The following is a 17,213-nucleotide window of genomic DNA, read 5'->3' as shown; positions in this document are numbered from 1 at the left end:
AAGGCTTGTACTACTGTGCCTGGACATAATCTTAGCTGGGTGGGATCTTGCCCCAAGGTCACTACTCCCTTAATTCAATTTAATATCCTTGAACACAGGATTCAGTTCTATTTCACTTCCTGAAGCCCCTTTAATATAGAACCATATAATTTATGTTTTTCTTTTCTCAGTTTGCTATTTTTGTTTAAAATGCTCTTCATGAGATTTAATAAGAGAACAAAGTTTATGGTGGGCGCTTCTGAGACTTTCTTTGTCAGTATAATTAGTCTGTGTCTCTTCACCTTGGCCTCAGGCAGATTCTTCAGAAAAGGGCAAAAATTAGCCACATTCTTCACTAAAATTCTACAAAAATAGTCTCTAGGCCACATACTGAAATTCTCCACTGAAACCTCTTGGGCCAAGTTGGTGCAATTCAAATCACTCTCAGTAACAAAGTCTTCCATATTCCTACTAGGATAGCCCATTAAGCCCCATTTAAAGCCTTCCACAGATTTTCAAATCCAAAGTCCCAAAATCCACATTCTTCTAAACAAAATCATGATCAGGCCTATCACAGCAATACCCCACTCTTGGTACCAACTTCTGTCTTAGGGTTTTACTGTTGTGAACAGACACCATGACCAAGGCAAGTTTTATAAAGGACAACATTTAATTGGGGCTGGTTTATAGGTTCAGAGTTTCCGTCCTTATCATCAAGGTGGGAGCATGGCAGTATCTAGGCAGACATCTAGGAGGAGCTGAGAGTTCTACATCTTTATCTGAAGGCTGCCAGCAGAATATTGACTTCCAAGCAGCTAGGATGAGGGTCTTAAAGCCCACACTCACAGTGACAAACCTACTCCAATAAGGTCACACCTTGTAATAGTGCCATTCCCTGGGCCAGGTATAAACAAATCATCACACCTGCCATTTTGTGCAGTTACTAATGTCATAAGGAAACTTTCTCATGTGTTGTTATTAGCATGTTCTGTGCTTTGGTATTCTTGGAAACCAATCACAATAGAGGTCAATTAAAACCACTTTGTATAGTTTATCACAATAAACTTGGACCTAATCAATCACTAGACAGTACTTTCTGCACTGTGTATGAGCTTTTATGATATTTGCATTTATAAGCTGCCTCTGGGATGGAGACACCTACACCAATATTAGAAACTATTTAGCACAAGACTTCCATTTTGAGTAGGGGCGTAGTAAAGTTTAAGTTCCCAAGACCTCTCTGGGAACTGACATCTGCTCATCAAAAAGAGCCATATATATGGACAACTGACACCCTGGTTGACAAGTTAATACATGAATGTTCGGCAAGACAAGCCCTCTGTACCAATTGAGTGCCCCAATTAATGGGAACAGGGTAAGTATACAACAAAGACATGTTTCTAAGGAAATCCCCTAACCCTCAATTCAATAACTGGATGTTTGTGCATTTTAGGCTTAAAAGCCCTATAGAATCTTTACTCAGTGTTGCAGCCAGCTCCAGAGTCTTATTTGCAGTTCTGATAGACCAGTCTTGGGATGTGGCATTCAATAAACTATCCCTGCTTGACAGAGATCAGTGCCTGAGTGGTTTGTGTGGTGATTCTCAGACCCTGACAGTGACCTCGTGTGAAATTATCTAAGAACAGGTTTAATTAAAAAAATTTCACCAGTCATGGTGGCACACGCCTTTAATCCCAGCCCTCAAGGTGGGTGGATCTCTACGAGCTCTTTTAGCCTGGTCTACAGAGTGAGTTACAGACAGTCAGGGCTACCAAGCAAACAAAAACCTCACTAGCACATATCAAATCATGACAGTGACACTGAACAACGCAGAAAGTGACTTTCTATAGTGACTTTATACACTCCACACTCAACTACAGCCAAGGTGTGTCTCAGCAGCTATGAGATTACTTTTAAGCCCATTATCTCCTTCAGGTCAGATGCTGAAGACAGACACTAAGAGACAGTATTACTTCTCTGAATTTCCCACTAGCCATTGCAGATGCGACACAACGGTTTTAAGCCACAGGAAATGATCTTCAACAGTGGCCATCACTGTTAGGCACACACAGGTTCAGCTCCACAGGTCTATGGCTCACGCCCCCCTCATCCTGCAAGGAAGTTAGATACACAGAAACAGAAAAAATACTCAGAAAAATGTCTGCTCTCAACATTATTCCTGTTTAGCATTATCCCTCTACAAAGAAACAAACTACCTGGCTATACCTTCTAAGAACTGCAAGAATGTTTTATACTAGTTATGATGTTTAAATATCACAGGTCAAACATGATATAACACTGCTGCTGAAAAGCTGACCACCCAAGTGCTGTTTGGAGTTCGGCTCATTATTAACACAAAGGAACCATGGCAGAGAGGTGGACGGTAAAGCTGCGTACCAACAGCTGTGTATTCTCGCTGCTGTCAAGATTCTTTTGTTCCAGTTGTGATGTCGCCTCAGAGTCTGCTTCTGCTGAAACACACATACAGTTCTCTCAGAAAAAACAAACAAACAAACAAACAAAAAACCTACACACTTACAGGTTATAAAGAGCAGCACTTAAAAATGAAAAGAAGAAAACTCTAAAGGGATAATAGTTATTTTCAATTTCCAAATTAAAATTTTAAATCAAGGTTAATACGCAAGTTACTCCTTCATTAAAAAATATTGTTATAAGCAAGCTGTTCTACACACACAAAGGGAGAGACAGACACATAAACACACATATACATATGGACACACACAAAGGGAGAGACAGACACATATACACACATATACATATGCACACACAGACACAGAGACACACAAACACACAGACACAGAGACACACAAACACACAGACACAAATGTACATGCGCATAGTCACACATACACATAGATACACACACACACACACACACACACACACACAAAACAAAACCCAACCCAATATTCTTAAATGCAAAGCATTTTTGATGCACGGCTTCCCCTGCTTTTAGAGAAGGTTGACGGCAATACACACACGAAGTGAGTCCCAAGTGTAAGTGGAGAGCGGGCTTTATGTGGCATCGCAGAGTTCATGTCCCCGGGCCTCGCAGCACTCAGGAAGGGCGCTGAGGTAACTGATGTGTGGCATGTATGCACTAGCTGCAGCTGGAGTGGGTCTCTGAGAAGATCTGAGTGACATAGAACTTCCCGTCCGCTGGTCGGCGTGTGTGCTCCCGCCGGTTCGGCCAGCTGACTCCAGAGCCATGTTTCACAACAGTCTAACAAAGACTGTTCACAACTGTGTGTGTGACCTGGCACTGTAGGTCTCTGGGGGCATCTCACAGAAGAGGAAGAGAGGACTGACAGAACTTGAGTCTACTTGAAACCGGAAGCTGCCCCGCTGTTTCTGCCCCCCTCCCGTGTTTCCAACCCCTTGTCTCTGACTTTGTGAAGAAGCACTCTAACCCCCTGCCTTTTGCCTGGCAGAGCTGCCTCGTGCCCTTCATCCACGCTGCCCTATTGTCCTTTCCTTTCTTTCTCTCCTCCCTCCCATTTCCAAGTCCTGACTTTGCTCAGGTCTCAGGATATCTTGACATGGAACTAACCCTTGTCCTGGCGTAACAGACACCCGGACCCCACTTTTCTTGTCCGTTCCTTCCCATGCATTTAGTTGGTACATTCTTTGGCTGTAGGTCACGTGTCTACCACTCAGTTGGTGACTGCTGGTCCCTCAGTGACTTTCAGGATGGCTCGCCCTTACCTGCTGCCTGTTCCTTTTCTAGATCTTGCCCTCCGTGATCTGTGGCATCAGATATACCCTCACACTTGTTCAGCAGATTCTCAGAGACACTCTGCAAAAATCAATATGCATAATTAGTCTGCAAACATTTTCCAAGCATTTCATGAGATGGCACCTGGAGCTTTCCTATTAATCATTTTTTTATTTTTTTTACTTTGTTATTAGAAAATCTTGGAGGCAAAAACATCACACACTAAAACTAGCCAGATCTAAGGATTATAAAAGTCAATAATGTCTTAATGAAAATCCTATTTCGAAAGCCATTGTTTTTAAATTAAGTAAATGTTAAGTTCCTAGACATGCCTACAGAGGATCTTTTGCATAATTTCTAGATCAAGCCAATATATTTGCTTCATATAGTGACCAATCTTTGTATACAGGCTGTAGGGTCCGTGGCCAGCATATATATTAACCCTATATTAACCAAACTGGATGGCACATCTATCTCAACGAGGAACTACACTTTAAGATGTCTGCTTTTGGTTTGTATTTGTACTGAAATTAAAGGTCTGTATAAAGCACTTTATATGTATAGTGCCTGTAAAAAACGTATCTTTCCTTGTCACTCAGACTGACTTCCAACACAACTTATAGGGTTGGTGTCGGCATCAAGCGCACCCCTGCCTTATCCCCACCAAACGCTGGTTACCAGCCTGTGCAGCCACACCCAGAACATGCCCCCAAATGCTTCCCATGACCCTACTTCATTGTAGAGCTCCATATTGCCATGATCACATCTTGGTGAACACAGGCACAGGATGGTGGGTCTTCATTTTGGTAGAGAGGAGCTTCAGTCTAGATAATCACTGATGGGAGATGATTAAGTGGGAAAGTTGTAAGAAAAACCCCGGGAGGGGCTGAGGGGTGGCTCTGTGGCTGAAAACAGTGGCCGTTCCAGAGGACTCAGGTTTGATTCCCAGCACCCACTGTGGTAGCTCACAGCCTTCTCTAACTCTAAGTTATAGACATACATGAAGGCAACACACACACTTAGGATAAAAATAAGTCTAAGAAAGCAAAACACACACAAAAAAACCACCATGCAAATATTAGACCTGCCAATGGATTATTTCATTACATAAAGTCCACACGGTATTTCAAGTCTGGAGAGAAACGTTGAGAGCATTTACTTACTAAATGTCTACAAAATGCCAGGTGCCGAATTCACACCCTTTCTTCCTAGTATCTCAAATGACACACCCAGAGTGGCTCAAGAAGTGGATGCTGTGGCCTTACGTTTCTTTGCTTAGGAAACAGAGTAGTCTACATGCTAAGCAATCTCATGCATCTGTAACTCGATCTGATTAGTGAAAAAATTTCACTAACAGACAACAGGCATGCAACTCATGCCAACCAAAGAGCAACTACCTCGTTTTCAAGGTGGACTTTCTCCCAGGCCAGGATCTCTTCCTCCAGTATCCGGAACTCATTGTCGGACAGCCTGTCCTGCAGTTCTTCATCCTCGAAAGCTCTTGCTGTCTGGCCAGCAGGGGGCGCACGATTGGTGGGTCCCGCGGTATGTGCTGGGGCTTTGCAGGGCAGTGGCTTCAGGGACAAGTCCGGTGTGCCTTTACTGCTCCTATACGTGTCGCTTTCAAGAAGGGTAGAATCACACCAACTTTTTATTTCACTCACGTGACTCCTTTCTTCAGTGTTTGAAAGCCTGTTGGCATCTCTGGACTTGAGCATGTGCCTGGTATCTGACTGCCAGTCGGTGAGTTTTGTTTTCATAGTTTTTGGCAACTGGCTCTTGAACTCATGCCCTTCTTGCTTTTCACCCATACGTATTTCTGGGCATTTCCCTTTTTTCTTTCTACTTTTAATATTTTTAGGAGATTTCTCCTTTCTTTTATAAAAAGCTTCTTCCGAGTCAGGCGCATTATTTTCACTGTCTAATTGATTTCTCATTAAGGGAAACGCAGTTAGTGACTGGCCACTGTATTCCACGACCCGAGAGAATGAGGGAGATGGAGAGGCATTTCCAAGGCCACCTTCCTTCTGTCTGGGCAAGGTCTGAAGTGCTACAGAGGCCAGCCCTGCAGTCACATCTCTGTCGCCACAATCAAGCATATTGTAGGCCAGGTTAGTGGGGGCTGACTTCAGGTGAGCTTTTCCTGAGACATCAGGTGGTCGCTCTTCCTTGTGGTAAGCATTAGCTTTGACACCTTCATAGATCTCACCACCCTTCTGGGTTGGCTTCTTTATGACACGTTGTACAGTTTCTTTACCCTCCAGTTTTTCTCCTTCCGTCAACTTTTCCCTAAGCACTTGCCCCTTAGCAGATTTCGAAAGTCCAGACGTATCCTCCTCATCAGAACCTGTATCCATCTCTGGCTCCTGAGATCTTTCTTGGAGTCGTGAAGGTGGAAGGCTCGTCTGCTTGGCTTGATGCTGGGATGCTCTGGATGTCAGGGGATGCTTCTCTAACCTATCCTGGTCCTTAGAGATCATAGGGCATGAATAAACAAACAACCAAAAAGATTTAGTGTGTACCATTTGGCTTTTCATGATATATGCTTAGTTACACAAGAATCATACAGGCAAGATTAATAAATAAAACTAGTCTAGGGTTGGTGAGATGCCTCTGAGTAAGTAAAGGGGCTTGCCACCAAAGTCCAACAGTCTGGGTCCAATCCCCAGAATCCACATGGTGGAAAGAGACAAACAATTACTCTAAATTGGTCTCTGAGCTTAACTTCATGGGGTGTTGAGACACAGACATGCTGTCACACATACAATAAATAAATGTGAAACAAAAACCTCTCATTTATCTTAGTCCTCCCAGAAGAGTCTATGACCCGAAGACTTAACACTGTTACTGTTGTTTAGACCGATCCTTACTTGCTGTATGTCAGGTGATTTTAAACACTACAGGACCATTTATTTATTTCACTATTCTTTAAGTGCTGATATTTATGGACATTTAGTCTCTGAAAATCAGTAGGTGACCTAAGATTGTTTACTTCCATAACGGTGACACCATGTGTGTAAAATCAAATTAATGTCAGCAGAAAATTCTAATGTTATGTTTGAGTAGCCTGCAAATGTGACGGTTTCCTAAGTCTTCCCAGCCGAGGTACAGCTTCAGGAAGTATGGCAGGCTTTACTAAGAACACAGGCACAAGAACCCTGATTTGCCAATCATCCAAAACATGCCAGATTCTTCTCTGTTGGGAAGAAAATGACTTTGGAGGTGGTTGTAGAGGTCACAGGAATCCTAATAACCATGAGAGTCATGGCCATATGTATTGAGTGGCACAGGATATATATGCTGGGCTTGGGTTAGGTCCTTTGTCTACAAATACTGTTGGTGGTAAAGTCAGTATTGGTTTCTGATTGTCCTACTTCCGGGGGTGTTGTGAAAAGTAAGGAGTCATTTTCCAGAGGCAATTTTGTATACAGTGCTTACAAATCCATCTGTCCATATGATTCTTTGGTAACAGGTAACTCATTTTAGAAAAATACCCACATTGTGATTTTGTTCATTGGATGTGTATCCATCACAGGCATATAATTATCAGCAAAAGGTAAATTAAAATAATTTAATGAAAAAATGTATATTTTTAAAAGAACAAAAACTGAAATTTTATTTTCTCATTTAATGTATAGAAATAAGGAATTCTTGCTAGATGTATCTTGTAAAACAATGGGAAGGGGCTTGTTTGGCAAACCCAAGGACCTGAGTTTGATTCTCCCAACATAGAAAGAAAAGGAGGAAGATTGAGGAGGGGAACAGATAGAAAGACAAAAACCGAAAATACAAACCTGTGTCTATAACCAAACCTTTAATGATAGGTTCAAATAAAATAATTTTGTATTTTCTAGATTATAGGTTTAGGCATTTCGTTGTTTTTTTTTTAACGATTTGTCTATTTAATGTGTATTATTATGAGAAGTCAAATTTGAACTGCACACACGAAAATACAACATCTATGTTTTTGAAGCGTCACAGATGAAGAGTCTTCTCTAGTGCTGAGAGTGGGGCTCAGTAGCTGGACTTCCTACCACATGTGTGGCACTCATCTTGACAACAACACCCCCATGGTGGAATGCATGAACACAGCTGACACTTTCTTCACTATGCTGCAAATAATACTTATACTTTTTATGATGCAATTAATTTTCTAAATGTACCATACTAAGGGCTGGAAAGATGGCTCACTAGTTAAGAGCACTGTTGTTCTTCTAGAGGTGCTTCTGAGGGTGGCTTCCCAGCCCACACCAGGTGGTTCACACAACCCACACACAACTTAACTCCCAGCTCCAGAGGATCCACCTCTCTCACTTCCATGGGCAAGAACACACAGACATGTGGACACGCGCACACACACAATTTAAGGAATAAAAGTTTATACATCTCTGCTAGTTAGAACCATGAGACACTAGGAAATTCCCTCATTATATGATAAGTGACTATATCAAAAATTTTAATTTATTTTGTGTGTATAAATATTTTACCTCCGTGCATGCCTGGGCACCATATATATGCCTGATGCCTGGAGATCTCAGAAAAGGCATCTGATGCCCTGTAACTGGGGTTACAGGTGGCTGTGAGGCACCATGTGGCACTAGGAACCAAACCTGGGTCCTCTGCAAAAGCAGAGTATGCTCTTAACCACTGAGCAAACCCTCTGGCCTGTGACTAGATCTTTCTGTAGTCACGAGTTTAACAAAAGTTGTATTGGCATCATTTAAAAGTGGCACAAAGGTATATTTGTTCCACAAATCCTCCCCCAAACTTTAATTTTTCTTTATCCTGAGGAAAGTTGGCTGAATTTAAGATTCACATCACTTTGTTTTTCTCTTGTCACTTCTTCATTCAAGCCTTGCTGACCAAGAATATTTTTCTTTTGTGAGGGACCCAGGTACAAACCTACTGACTAATTCTATGTAAAATGTTTCCTCTGATCAGTGTGCGGTATAAAGGAATAAGTAGATTGTTGTTGAATTTAAGAACAAATTCTAAAACAGTCAATACTCAGAACAAGAAGATCAACTTCTCAAAGAATTTTACCTTCGTATCAAACTTATATTCATCCTTTCTTGTGGGCTCGGGGTCACTAACATCAGGTTTGGTGGCGAACCTTCAGAACAAAAATGTATAAAAGTGGGTGAGCTCTGTTCTTTAAAATCTCTCCTCTAACTTCATCTGGAATTGGGTAGAGCACACTGAAACTGTGCTAGATAGAAAATCTACTTTTCTATATTGAGGTTCAACAAATCCATTTTACACTGTAAATATCTTATTTTTCTCAAAGAACATAGTAATGTTTTTGCACTGGTCTTTATGAAGAACATCTGTAATTTGAATGTTTATCAAATATAATACTCTTCTAATCTACTAAACACATAGCAAAAACATTTCTCTTTAATAAAGTCACATGTCAAAAACTATTCATTTGTAGTTTTAATAGGAACTGAGAACGCTATACTGATATTATTATACTCAAATAATCATGAGTATGTTATACAACTAAGGTCAAATGTGGATTGCTATGAAATGCAAAATATAGAAGTGACATTTTTAGAAAACTGAGATGTGTCCCCGAGTGCAGGAGACTGTATCAAACTTAATAAATATGTCCCAGACTCCTGTATCATCATGATCCAGTTGATGTAGACTCCAAATATTCTAAAGTCATCAGTGTTACCAAAAGCACATCTGAGCCTCTAAAAGCTCCCCTTCGCTGTCACTCCGTCTTATAACTACCATGGATCTGCTTGTTACATGCTCTCTCATCTGCGATGGATTTCTAGTTCTCACGTACGTCACCTTTAAAGCATGAATAAATAAATGATAAATAAAGGCCACGGGCTTTAGGTGTAAGGAACACGAGGTTGGATTTCATTCCTGCTGCCTTCAGGAAGTCCCCAAAGTCCTGATACTGTGTAGACTTGCAATAGGGTCTACACAAGCAAAGGACTGAAGGCAAAGCCACGCAGGAAGAGAAGAGCAGCAGCAACTGTGGTCACTGAGGAGGACAGATCAGTCAAGGAAGCAACAGTTGTAGCTCAAGAGGGAAACGGATAGGGACTCAGTAACAGAAATAATTCACATAAGCTTTTGGACATTTTAAAATATTGTTGGCTGAACAGTGTCTGCATGTAGACATGGTTTGCTTCCAGAAAAATAATTCCTCTACAGACGTTGCATGATTTTGATCTGTATGCAGTTGAAGGTCTGAGCATCACAGGCTTGAGATCTACCCTGGAACGTTCACTGGTTCAAACAGGCCTTGGTTCTGACTGCAGCCGTAAGAATTTTAAGACCATGATTAGAGTCCACACACCCGGAGTTGACCTCTTACAAGGCAGTTTCTTGGTCCTATTCCTATACCGAAGAGCAGGAAAAGGCACTGAGAAAATGTGCAGGCTAGTTCCCTGGATCAGCTTCCTGGCAATTGTGGGATCATGAGCCCCTCAGTGACAGCCACCTAGCCGAGGAAAGCTGGATGTGACAGACAGTGTGCATGCTCTGCAAACACATTGTTATGACTACACAACAGCCAGTGCCAAGCACATTCTGTGGCAGTGAGCTGAGTTATTAACAAATAGCTACTTCTTTTTGTTTTCTGCACTTCATCTTTAAAATCCTACCTTAGTATTGAATAGGACTCAGTAATTTCAGCTGCTTCTAAAGGTAAAGGAAAGAAATATTGTTAATCAGCAGTATAAAATAATAGAAAAGAAAGCCTAGAGCATATGCCTTTGATCCCAGCACTCAGGAGGCAGAGGCAGGTAGATCTCTGTGAATTCTGAGGCCAGCCTGGTTTACAGAGTTAGTTCCAGAACAGCCAAGGCTATACACACAAACCCTGTTTTGAAAAACAGGTGTACATGTATGTATATATATATGTGTGTGTGTGTGTGTGTGTGTGTGTGTGTGTGTATAATATATATGTATAAAGTGTAAACATATTAAATGGTATAACTGAGGATTATTTGATGATTGTTTGATGATTGTATAATAATAAATTTGAAGCCTTGCATCAAGAGCATTCTAATGATAGACACTCCACTTTTTAAAAACTCATACTACCACTACTTTGTGTAATTCAAATCAGGAGAGAAATAAACTTGTCAAAATTTAATACCTAAATGTAAACGACCATGTTCAGTAGCCAGACTGTAAGTGTAACCATCAGGGCGGAAGACAAGGCCAGTTGGCAGGGTCAGTATGAGAGGCTGTTGGTGTCATACACAGGCAGTATGACTCTTTGGGGATAATGGCAGGAGAAGCAGAGCTAAGAGCATGCACTTACTTTTTATTTTAGACTATTTTTCGTTTTTAAGTGTGCAAGTGCTTTGCTCACATGCAAGTCTGTACACCACGTGTATGTCTGGTCCTTGCAGAGGCCAGAAGAAGGCACTGGATGCCCTGGAACTTGAATCACAGATGATTCTGAGCCATCATCTGAATGGTGACAATTGAACCCAGGTCCTCAGGAAGAGCAATCAGAGTCGTGACTGAGTCACCTCTCCTCTCTATGAACTTGTTTTGTTAGGACACAACACAACTTCTGGGGAGTTTGAGGAAGCTGCTCGGCTTCAGATAAATTCCGCCAAAAGCGGCATCGATGAATGGCTGTGGTCCTTTGAAACTTTGCAAAACATGATGGGCAGAGGAGGAATGTGCTGACTGGTCTTATGTCAACTAGAGTCATCTGAAAGGAGGGGGACCTCAAGTGACAAAATGCTTCCATAAGATCTAGCTGTAAGGATTTTTCTCTTTAGCAATTGACTGGTGACAGTTAAGCCCATTCGAGGTGGTTCTATTCCTGGAATGGTGGTCCTGCATTCTGTAAGCAAGTGGGCTGAGCAAGCCAGGGTAAACAATCCAATAAGCAGCATCCCTCTGTGGCCCCCGCACGAGCTCCTGCCCCCAGGTTCCTGCCCTGTGTGAGTTCCTATCCTGACTTCCTTCAGTGATGCACACGGTTGTGGAAGGGTAAGCTGAATAAACCCTTTCCTCCCTAACTTGCCTTTTGGACATAGTGTTTTGTTGCAGCAATTGAAATCCTAGCTAAGACAAGGAGCAAGGATCTTTTTTAGTTTCCAGATTCTAGCAGAAGAGACATCAATACACTTGCTCTTACTAGGAAAAGCTAATAGCAATGCTCAGTTATAGCTATGTTCTCTATCTTGTGTGTGATGCAAATATCTCACTTTGTCCCCCATGGAACTATTTAATGGGGAGGCCACTCTGTGATGATTTACCCACTATTTCATGGGAAGACCATTCTGTGTTGATTTACCCACTCCTCACCATCTTTAAGCTTGAGATGCATCATTGAGGAAGAGAAAGTTGCTATCTGATAGGGCAGCTACAGAAATAAAACTATCATCTCATTTAAGCTTCAGAATGGGCCAGGAGGGGGTGCTCTCTATATAAAGAAAACTTTAAACATCCTCTAAAGCATGAAAAATAAGTGTCAGAACTCTCTTAGTATTTCTCAGGATAGTCTAGTATATTCATAGAAAAGTAAGGTAACAGATATAGCAGAGTGCTTTACACACACACACACACACACACACACACACACACACACACACACACACAGGCTCACATGTTTGAATACTTGTTCCCCAGTTGAAACTGTATGGGAAGGATTAGGAGGTGTGGCCTTGTTGGGAGAGGTGTGTCACCTGGGGCAGGATTTGAGGTTTCAAAATTTCCTGCCACTCCTAGTTAGTTCTTGCTATCTCACACTTGTGAATTAAGGTGTAAACTCTCAACTGACACTCCAGCACCATGTCTCCCTGCCTGCTCCCACGTTCTCTGCTATGATGGTTAGAGACTCTAACTCTCTGAAGCTGTAAACCCCAAACAGTTTTTTTTTTTCTTCTATAAGTTGTTTTGGTCATGTTGTCTCTTCACATTAATAAAAAGTGTTAGGCTCAAGGCCCATTAATAGCAAATAAGACAAATATGTTAAAATGTAAAGATTTCCAAAAGAAACTTTGCTAGGTTATAAACTTACAGTATATGCTTATATTCATCTCATGCATTCTTTCAGGTTTAACAATGTCTCTTACTCAGTTTTGTCCTACTGAGTGTCAGCTGTCAACTTAACACAACCTAGAGTCTCATAAAGGAGTCTCAATTGAAGAATTGTCTACATCACATTATCTGTGGCCATGTATGTGAGAGATTGTCTTGATTGATGATTGATGTGGAAGGACCCAGCCCACAGTGGGCGGCCTCATCCCTAGGCAAGTGGGCCTGGGCTGTATAAGAATGCTAGCTGAGCATGAGCCAGTGAGTGAGCCAGTGACCGGTGTCCCTTCATAGTTTCTACCTGAGTTCCTGCTGTGAATTCCTCAGCAATGGCCTGAACTCTAATAGTGTCAGCTAAATCAGCCCATTTTCTCCTATAAGTTGCCTTTGGTCAGACTTGCTTTATCACAGCAACAGAAAAGGAAACTGAAACTATTCTTATTTCCAATGGCAAGATAGGTATAAAAGTGATTGTGATGGCCATTTTATAAAGTATAAATTCTTAAGAATGTATCCCCCACCCATTTTTGCAAGTGTGTGTCTGAATGTAACTTAGCAGGATGGCCATGTTTCTCCTGGCGTTTACAGCATAGTACCATTCTCTGTGGCCATTCTTATTCTACTGCATACCCCCCAAAGAAAGAAGTAAAGTTCTTTGCACATAAGAAAAGCATCCCATCAGAACTTACACCCATAAACAGTAGTAAAAGAAACTATAGAAGACAGTGATATATGTTGGTGAGAGAGTACTTATCCAGAATCTGGGAAGCTCTAGGTTCAATCCCAAGAACACACACACAAAAAAAAGATTTTGTTTCAGAAAGCAAAATATACTTAATGATGAACTCATTAAAAAAAAAACTCAGATTCTAGAAAGTAATTTAAATATACAAAATCATTTCATATGTTCACTTTGTGATTTAACACTTTCATGATTTAACTTAATTCTTGCTCTTTTTTTTTTTTTTTTTTGAAATAAAAGGAAGGATTGTCTAGAATAATTCCTATTCCAGGTCTTACCTAGATTGCTGTCTTGGCAAATTTCAAGTCCCTTTTCTTCAAATTCTAAAACACCTTGTCTTTTTTCACAAGTGAGAAAAATGAGAAGCATTAACTACTGTTTTTGTAGAAATATAAAAATATTTAGCTAAAACTTTAAATTCCTTAAAGAATGTTAATTAAATACTAGAGAAGCTGTTCCTATACTCCAAACGTGCAAGTTCTTCAAGTTCTTATGGCATTTGCAATTAAACAAACACATAAAGACAAGATTAAAACAAGATTAAAGGTGATTTGGCCACTAATCCATGTCTCAAGGACATGCATCTAGCAAGTGTGAAATCCAGGAACCAAGTGCACTCTGTGTGGAGCTCAACCTGTTGTATTTTTGTTGCCATTTGCATATTGCTTATGTCCACTGAAGCATGGTTAATGTAAATAAAGACACTTTACTCCAACTTCCTGTGCTCACTACACATAAAATCTAAGACACTATAAACAATGTAAAAAGACCTAAATGGATCCTGGTGATCACAGTCAATGATCACTCAGAGATGCCATCGGGTGACTGCTCCTCAGAGACAGTCATCTGAAGCATAGACACCCAAATCACAGAGTGATTTTCTTTTCTTTTCTAAAAATAATTATTTATTTATGTATATGAGTACATTGCAGCTGTCTTCAGACACCAGAAAAGGGTATTACAGATGGCAGTGAGCCACCATGTGGTTGCTGGGAATTGAACTAGGGACCCCTGGAAGAGCAGTCAGAGCTCTTAACCATTGAGCCATCTCTCCAACTCCCCAGAGTGATTTTCAATCCCCGCTGTGTGTGACAACATACTTTCATAGGACATGTGTCAGAACCCAGCGATGGAAGCGACAATAAGACATAAACTCAGTGTTGAGTAAATATGCATGAGCCTGTATTTTACAACATTCATAAAACTAATGTGGACTCCTTTAGCATCACATGATGTGAGACCAGACTGAGTAAGGAGAACTGTGCATCCGCAAAGCAGGACATCAGTCCTTTTCAACACATTGCTTTGTGCCCGCAATGAGTAGTTCATGTATGAATTACTCATGCTTTGTTCTGATACTTATATCTCATAAGCTAGAAATGAAGTTTGTCCCTGTCTAGTCTTCAGATCGCTCTCAGGGCTGACTGCAGTCACTCCAGAGTGCCGGAAAGGCTGTTACGTAGAGAAAGGGGGAAACAGGGGCACCTCTCCAGCTTGACATCTCTCTGGAACTTGGTGGCTTCGGTTACTGGAAATTCTTCCATCTGTGATTTATTTTCCTCCAGAGAGGCTAAAAGTGACACCAGTTCATCCTGTGCAAACAAAATAGTAACTCAGTCACTCGGAAAATGCCACATATTCAACATGTGATGTTTCTTCCCTGTGAGATGCTATTGGGCCATTACACCAGCTACCCTCAAAACTCAGTTCATGAAGGAGAGTTGGAATAAGAAAAAAGGGTTGTATCTCAAACACAGAGTCACCCAGTAAAAGAAGAGAAAAACAAGGATTGATGGAGAAGCTGAATACTGTCCCCTGTGAAGCGGAGGGAACAGGGGCCACACCCAAGGCACAAACCTCACTAGCTCAAGCCCAGTGGAGGGTGTGGATGAAGCAGACACTCTGCCATGAACAGGTCAATTAGCGATGAAATAATCTCATGTGTTGTCGTTACATGAAACATGGAAAGGCAAAGCAACAGGGCTCCTTCAACCCCATCATAGTTCTTTAGATGGGAATCAAAGATTCTTGAAAGGCTAGACTAGAAGAAGCAAGTTGTAAAAGTTTCTGGCAAAAATGGTTGATGACCTGAAAAAGAATGAATCAAGCAGATGGGTTCTTCAGGACCCAGAGGCCAACAGCACAGAGGAAGCAGCTAGCAAGATGGCAGAGAAAATCAGAAGCATAAATGGGGGTCACCAACATGGAAGTATAGCTTAGCAAGGAAACTGAGTTTCACCAGGAAACACTTAGGCTCAGTAAACACTTCCAGCAAATTATTGGGATATAAAATCAACAGGTAAAAATCAGTAGCTTTCTTACATGCCAACAAACAAGTAAAAGAAAGTCCTTTCTCAACAGCTTAAAAGACAAAATTACCAAAAAAAATAAACCCCACAGAGGAGGTTAAGACTTCTATAAGGAAAAGAAGACACAGAAGGGTTTGAAGAAGACGCTAGACAAGGGAAAGACCTGTCACGATCACAATTTAACATTGTGAAAAACTGACAGTTCACCAAAAGTGATCTAAAGACTCAATACAAAATCCCAATGACATTCATCGGTACAGGAAGAAACTGCTAAAATTCATCTGGGTTTCCAATAAACAAACAATGCTTAGAAAAAAAAAAACCCTAAAGGCATCTCAGTGACTAATCCTGTTATCTATTACAAAATCATATCAACAAAAACAGCATCCCACTGGCATAGAGACAGACATGAGGGGTCTGGAGAGATGCCTTCACAGTTATGAGTGCTTGCTGCCCTTGCTGGGGTCCCAGCAGACATATAGCAGCTCACAACTACCTACAATGCCAGCTTCCTGTAACCCAAGCTCTTTTTCTGGCCTCTGAGGGAGACTGCATACATGTGGTGTCAATACATGTGGGCAGAACACCCATGTACATAAAAACAAATAATTAAAACAAAGACAAACACATGAAACACTGGAATAGAATACAGCATGCACATATAAACCCAGGCACATAAGGCCACTTATTGTTTATAAAATTGTCAAAGACATACACTGGAGGAAAAAATGGTCTTTAACCAATGGTGCTTAGAGTGCTGGGTCCTCACAGTTAGAAGCTAGGAACAAAAATCCGTACTTTTTTTTTTTTTTTTTTTTTACAGTTTTTTTCCTTACAACTTTATTTTAAAAAAAAGAGAGATACATGTACAAATTTTTAAGAGCATTTTGGAATAAATATGAATATATTTTTGTCAGTACTTGATTTTTTTTAAAGGTTTGATAGTATGCATTGAAATCTTACTAGTTACCATGAGCATAAGTACATGTAAAACAAAACATAACATGGAAGTAGTCAAAGTTTTCTTGTTGTGTATAGATTGAACATAATGGTTTTTAAATACCAAAAATTGCCACAGGGCTGTCTTCTTGGCTCTTGAGTTATTAATGATTTAAGGTCTACAATCCATACATCTTACTCAACACAGTCATCAACTCAAAATAGACTCAAGACCTTAATGACAAACTGAAAAATGTTGGGGGAAAACACTTCAATGCCATGTAAGAATTAGTACGGGGTTTCTTTTCACACAAGACACTAGTATTGTAGAGACCAATAGATGGGACACTATGCTATCAAAATACTGAGCAGTGAAGAGGGCAGTTGCCAGAGAGAGGAGGCAGCCTACAGAGGGGTAAAGAGTCTTTGCTAGCGGTGTATTAGACATCGGTTTAGCATGTGGGGTATATATTAAAGAACT

At 40.9% G+C, this 17,213-nt stretch overlaps 1 protein-coding gene across 1 annotated transcript in view; it reads right to left on the bottom strand.

The window, feature by feature from the left end:
• Positions 1-17,213, bottom strand: part of LOC308422625 (uncharacterized protein) — a gene marked incomplete at both ends in the record, with an annotated part of 100,313 nt that overhangs the window by 43,621 nt on the left and 39,479 nt on the right. Inside the window, 7 exons of the mRNA XM_080919234.1 lie at positions 2,377-2,450; positions 3,706-3,796; positions 5,113-6,183; positions 8,759-8,828; positions 10,342-10,378; positions 13,763-13,821; positions 14,970-15,076. Coding sequence (XP_080775360.1) covers positions 2,377-2,450; positions 3,706-3,796; positions 5,113-6,183; positions 8,759-8,828; positions 10,342-10,378; positions 13,763-13,821; positions 14,970-15,076 — 1,509 coding nt within the window. The remainder of the gene's footprint in view (positions 1-2,376; positions 2,451-3,705; positions 3,797-5,112; positions 6,184-8,758; positions 8,829-10,341; positions 10,379-13,762; positions 13,822-14,969; positions 15,077-17,213) is intronic.

Source organism: Micromys minutus (assembly GCF_963924665.1).
Source record: "Micromys minutus genome assembly, chromosome: 1".
In the NCBI taxonomy this organism is placed as follows: domain Eukaryota; kingdom Metazoa; phylum Chordata; class Mammalia; order Rodentia; family Muridae; genus Micromys; species Micromys minutus.
This window is presented reverse-complemented; position numbering and strand designations above follow the sequence as displayed.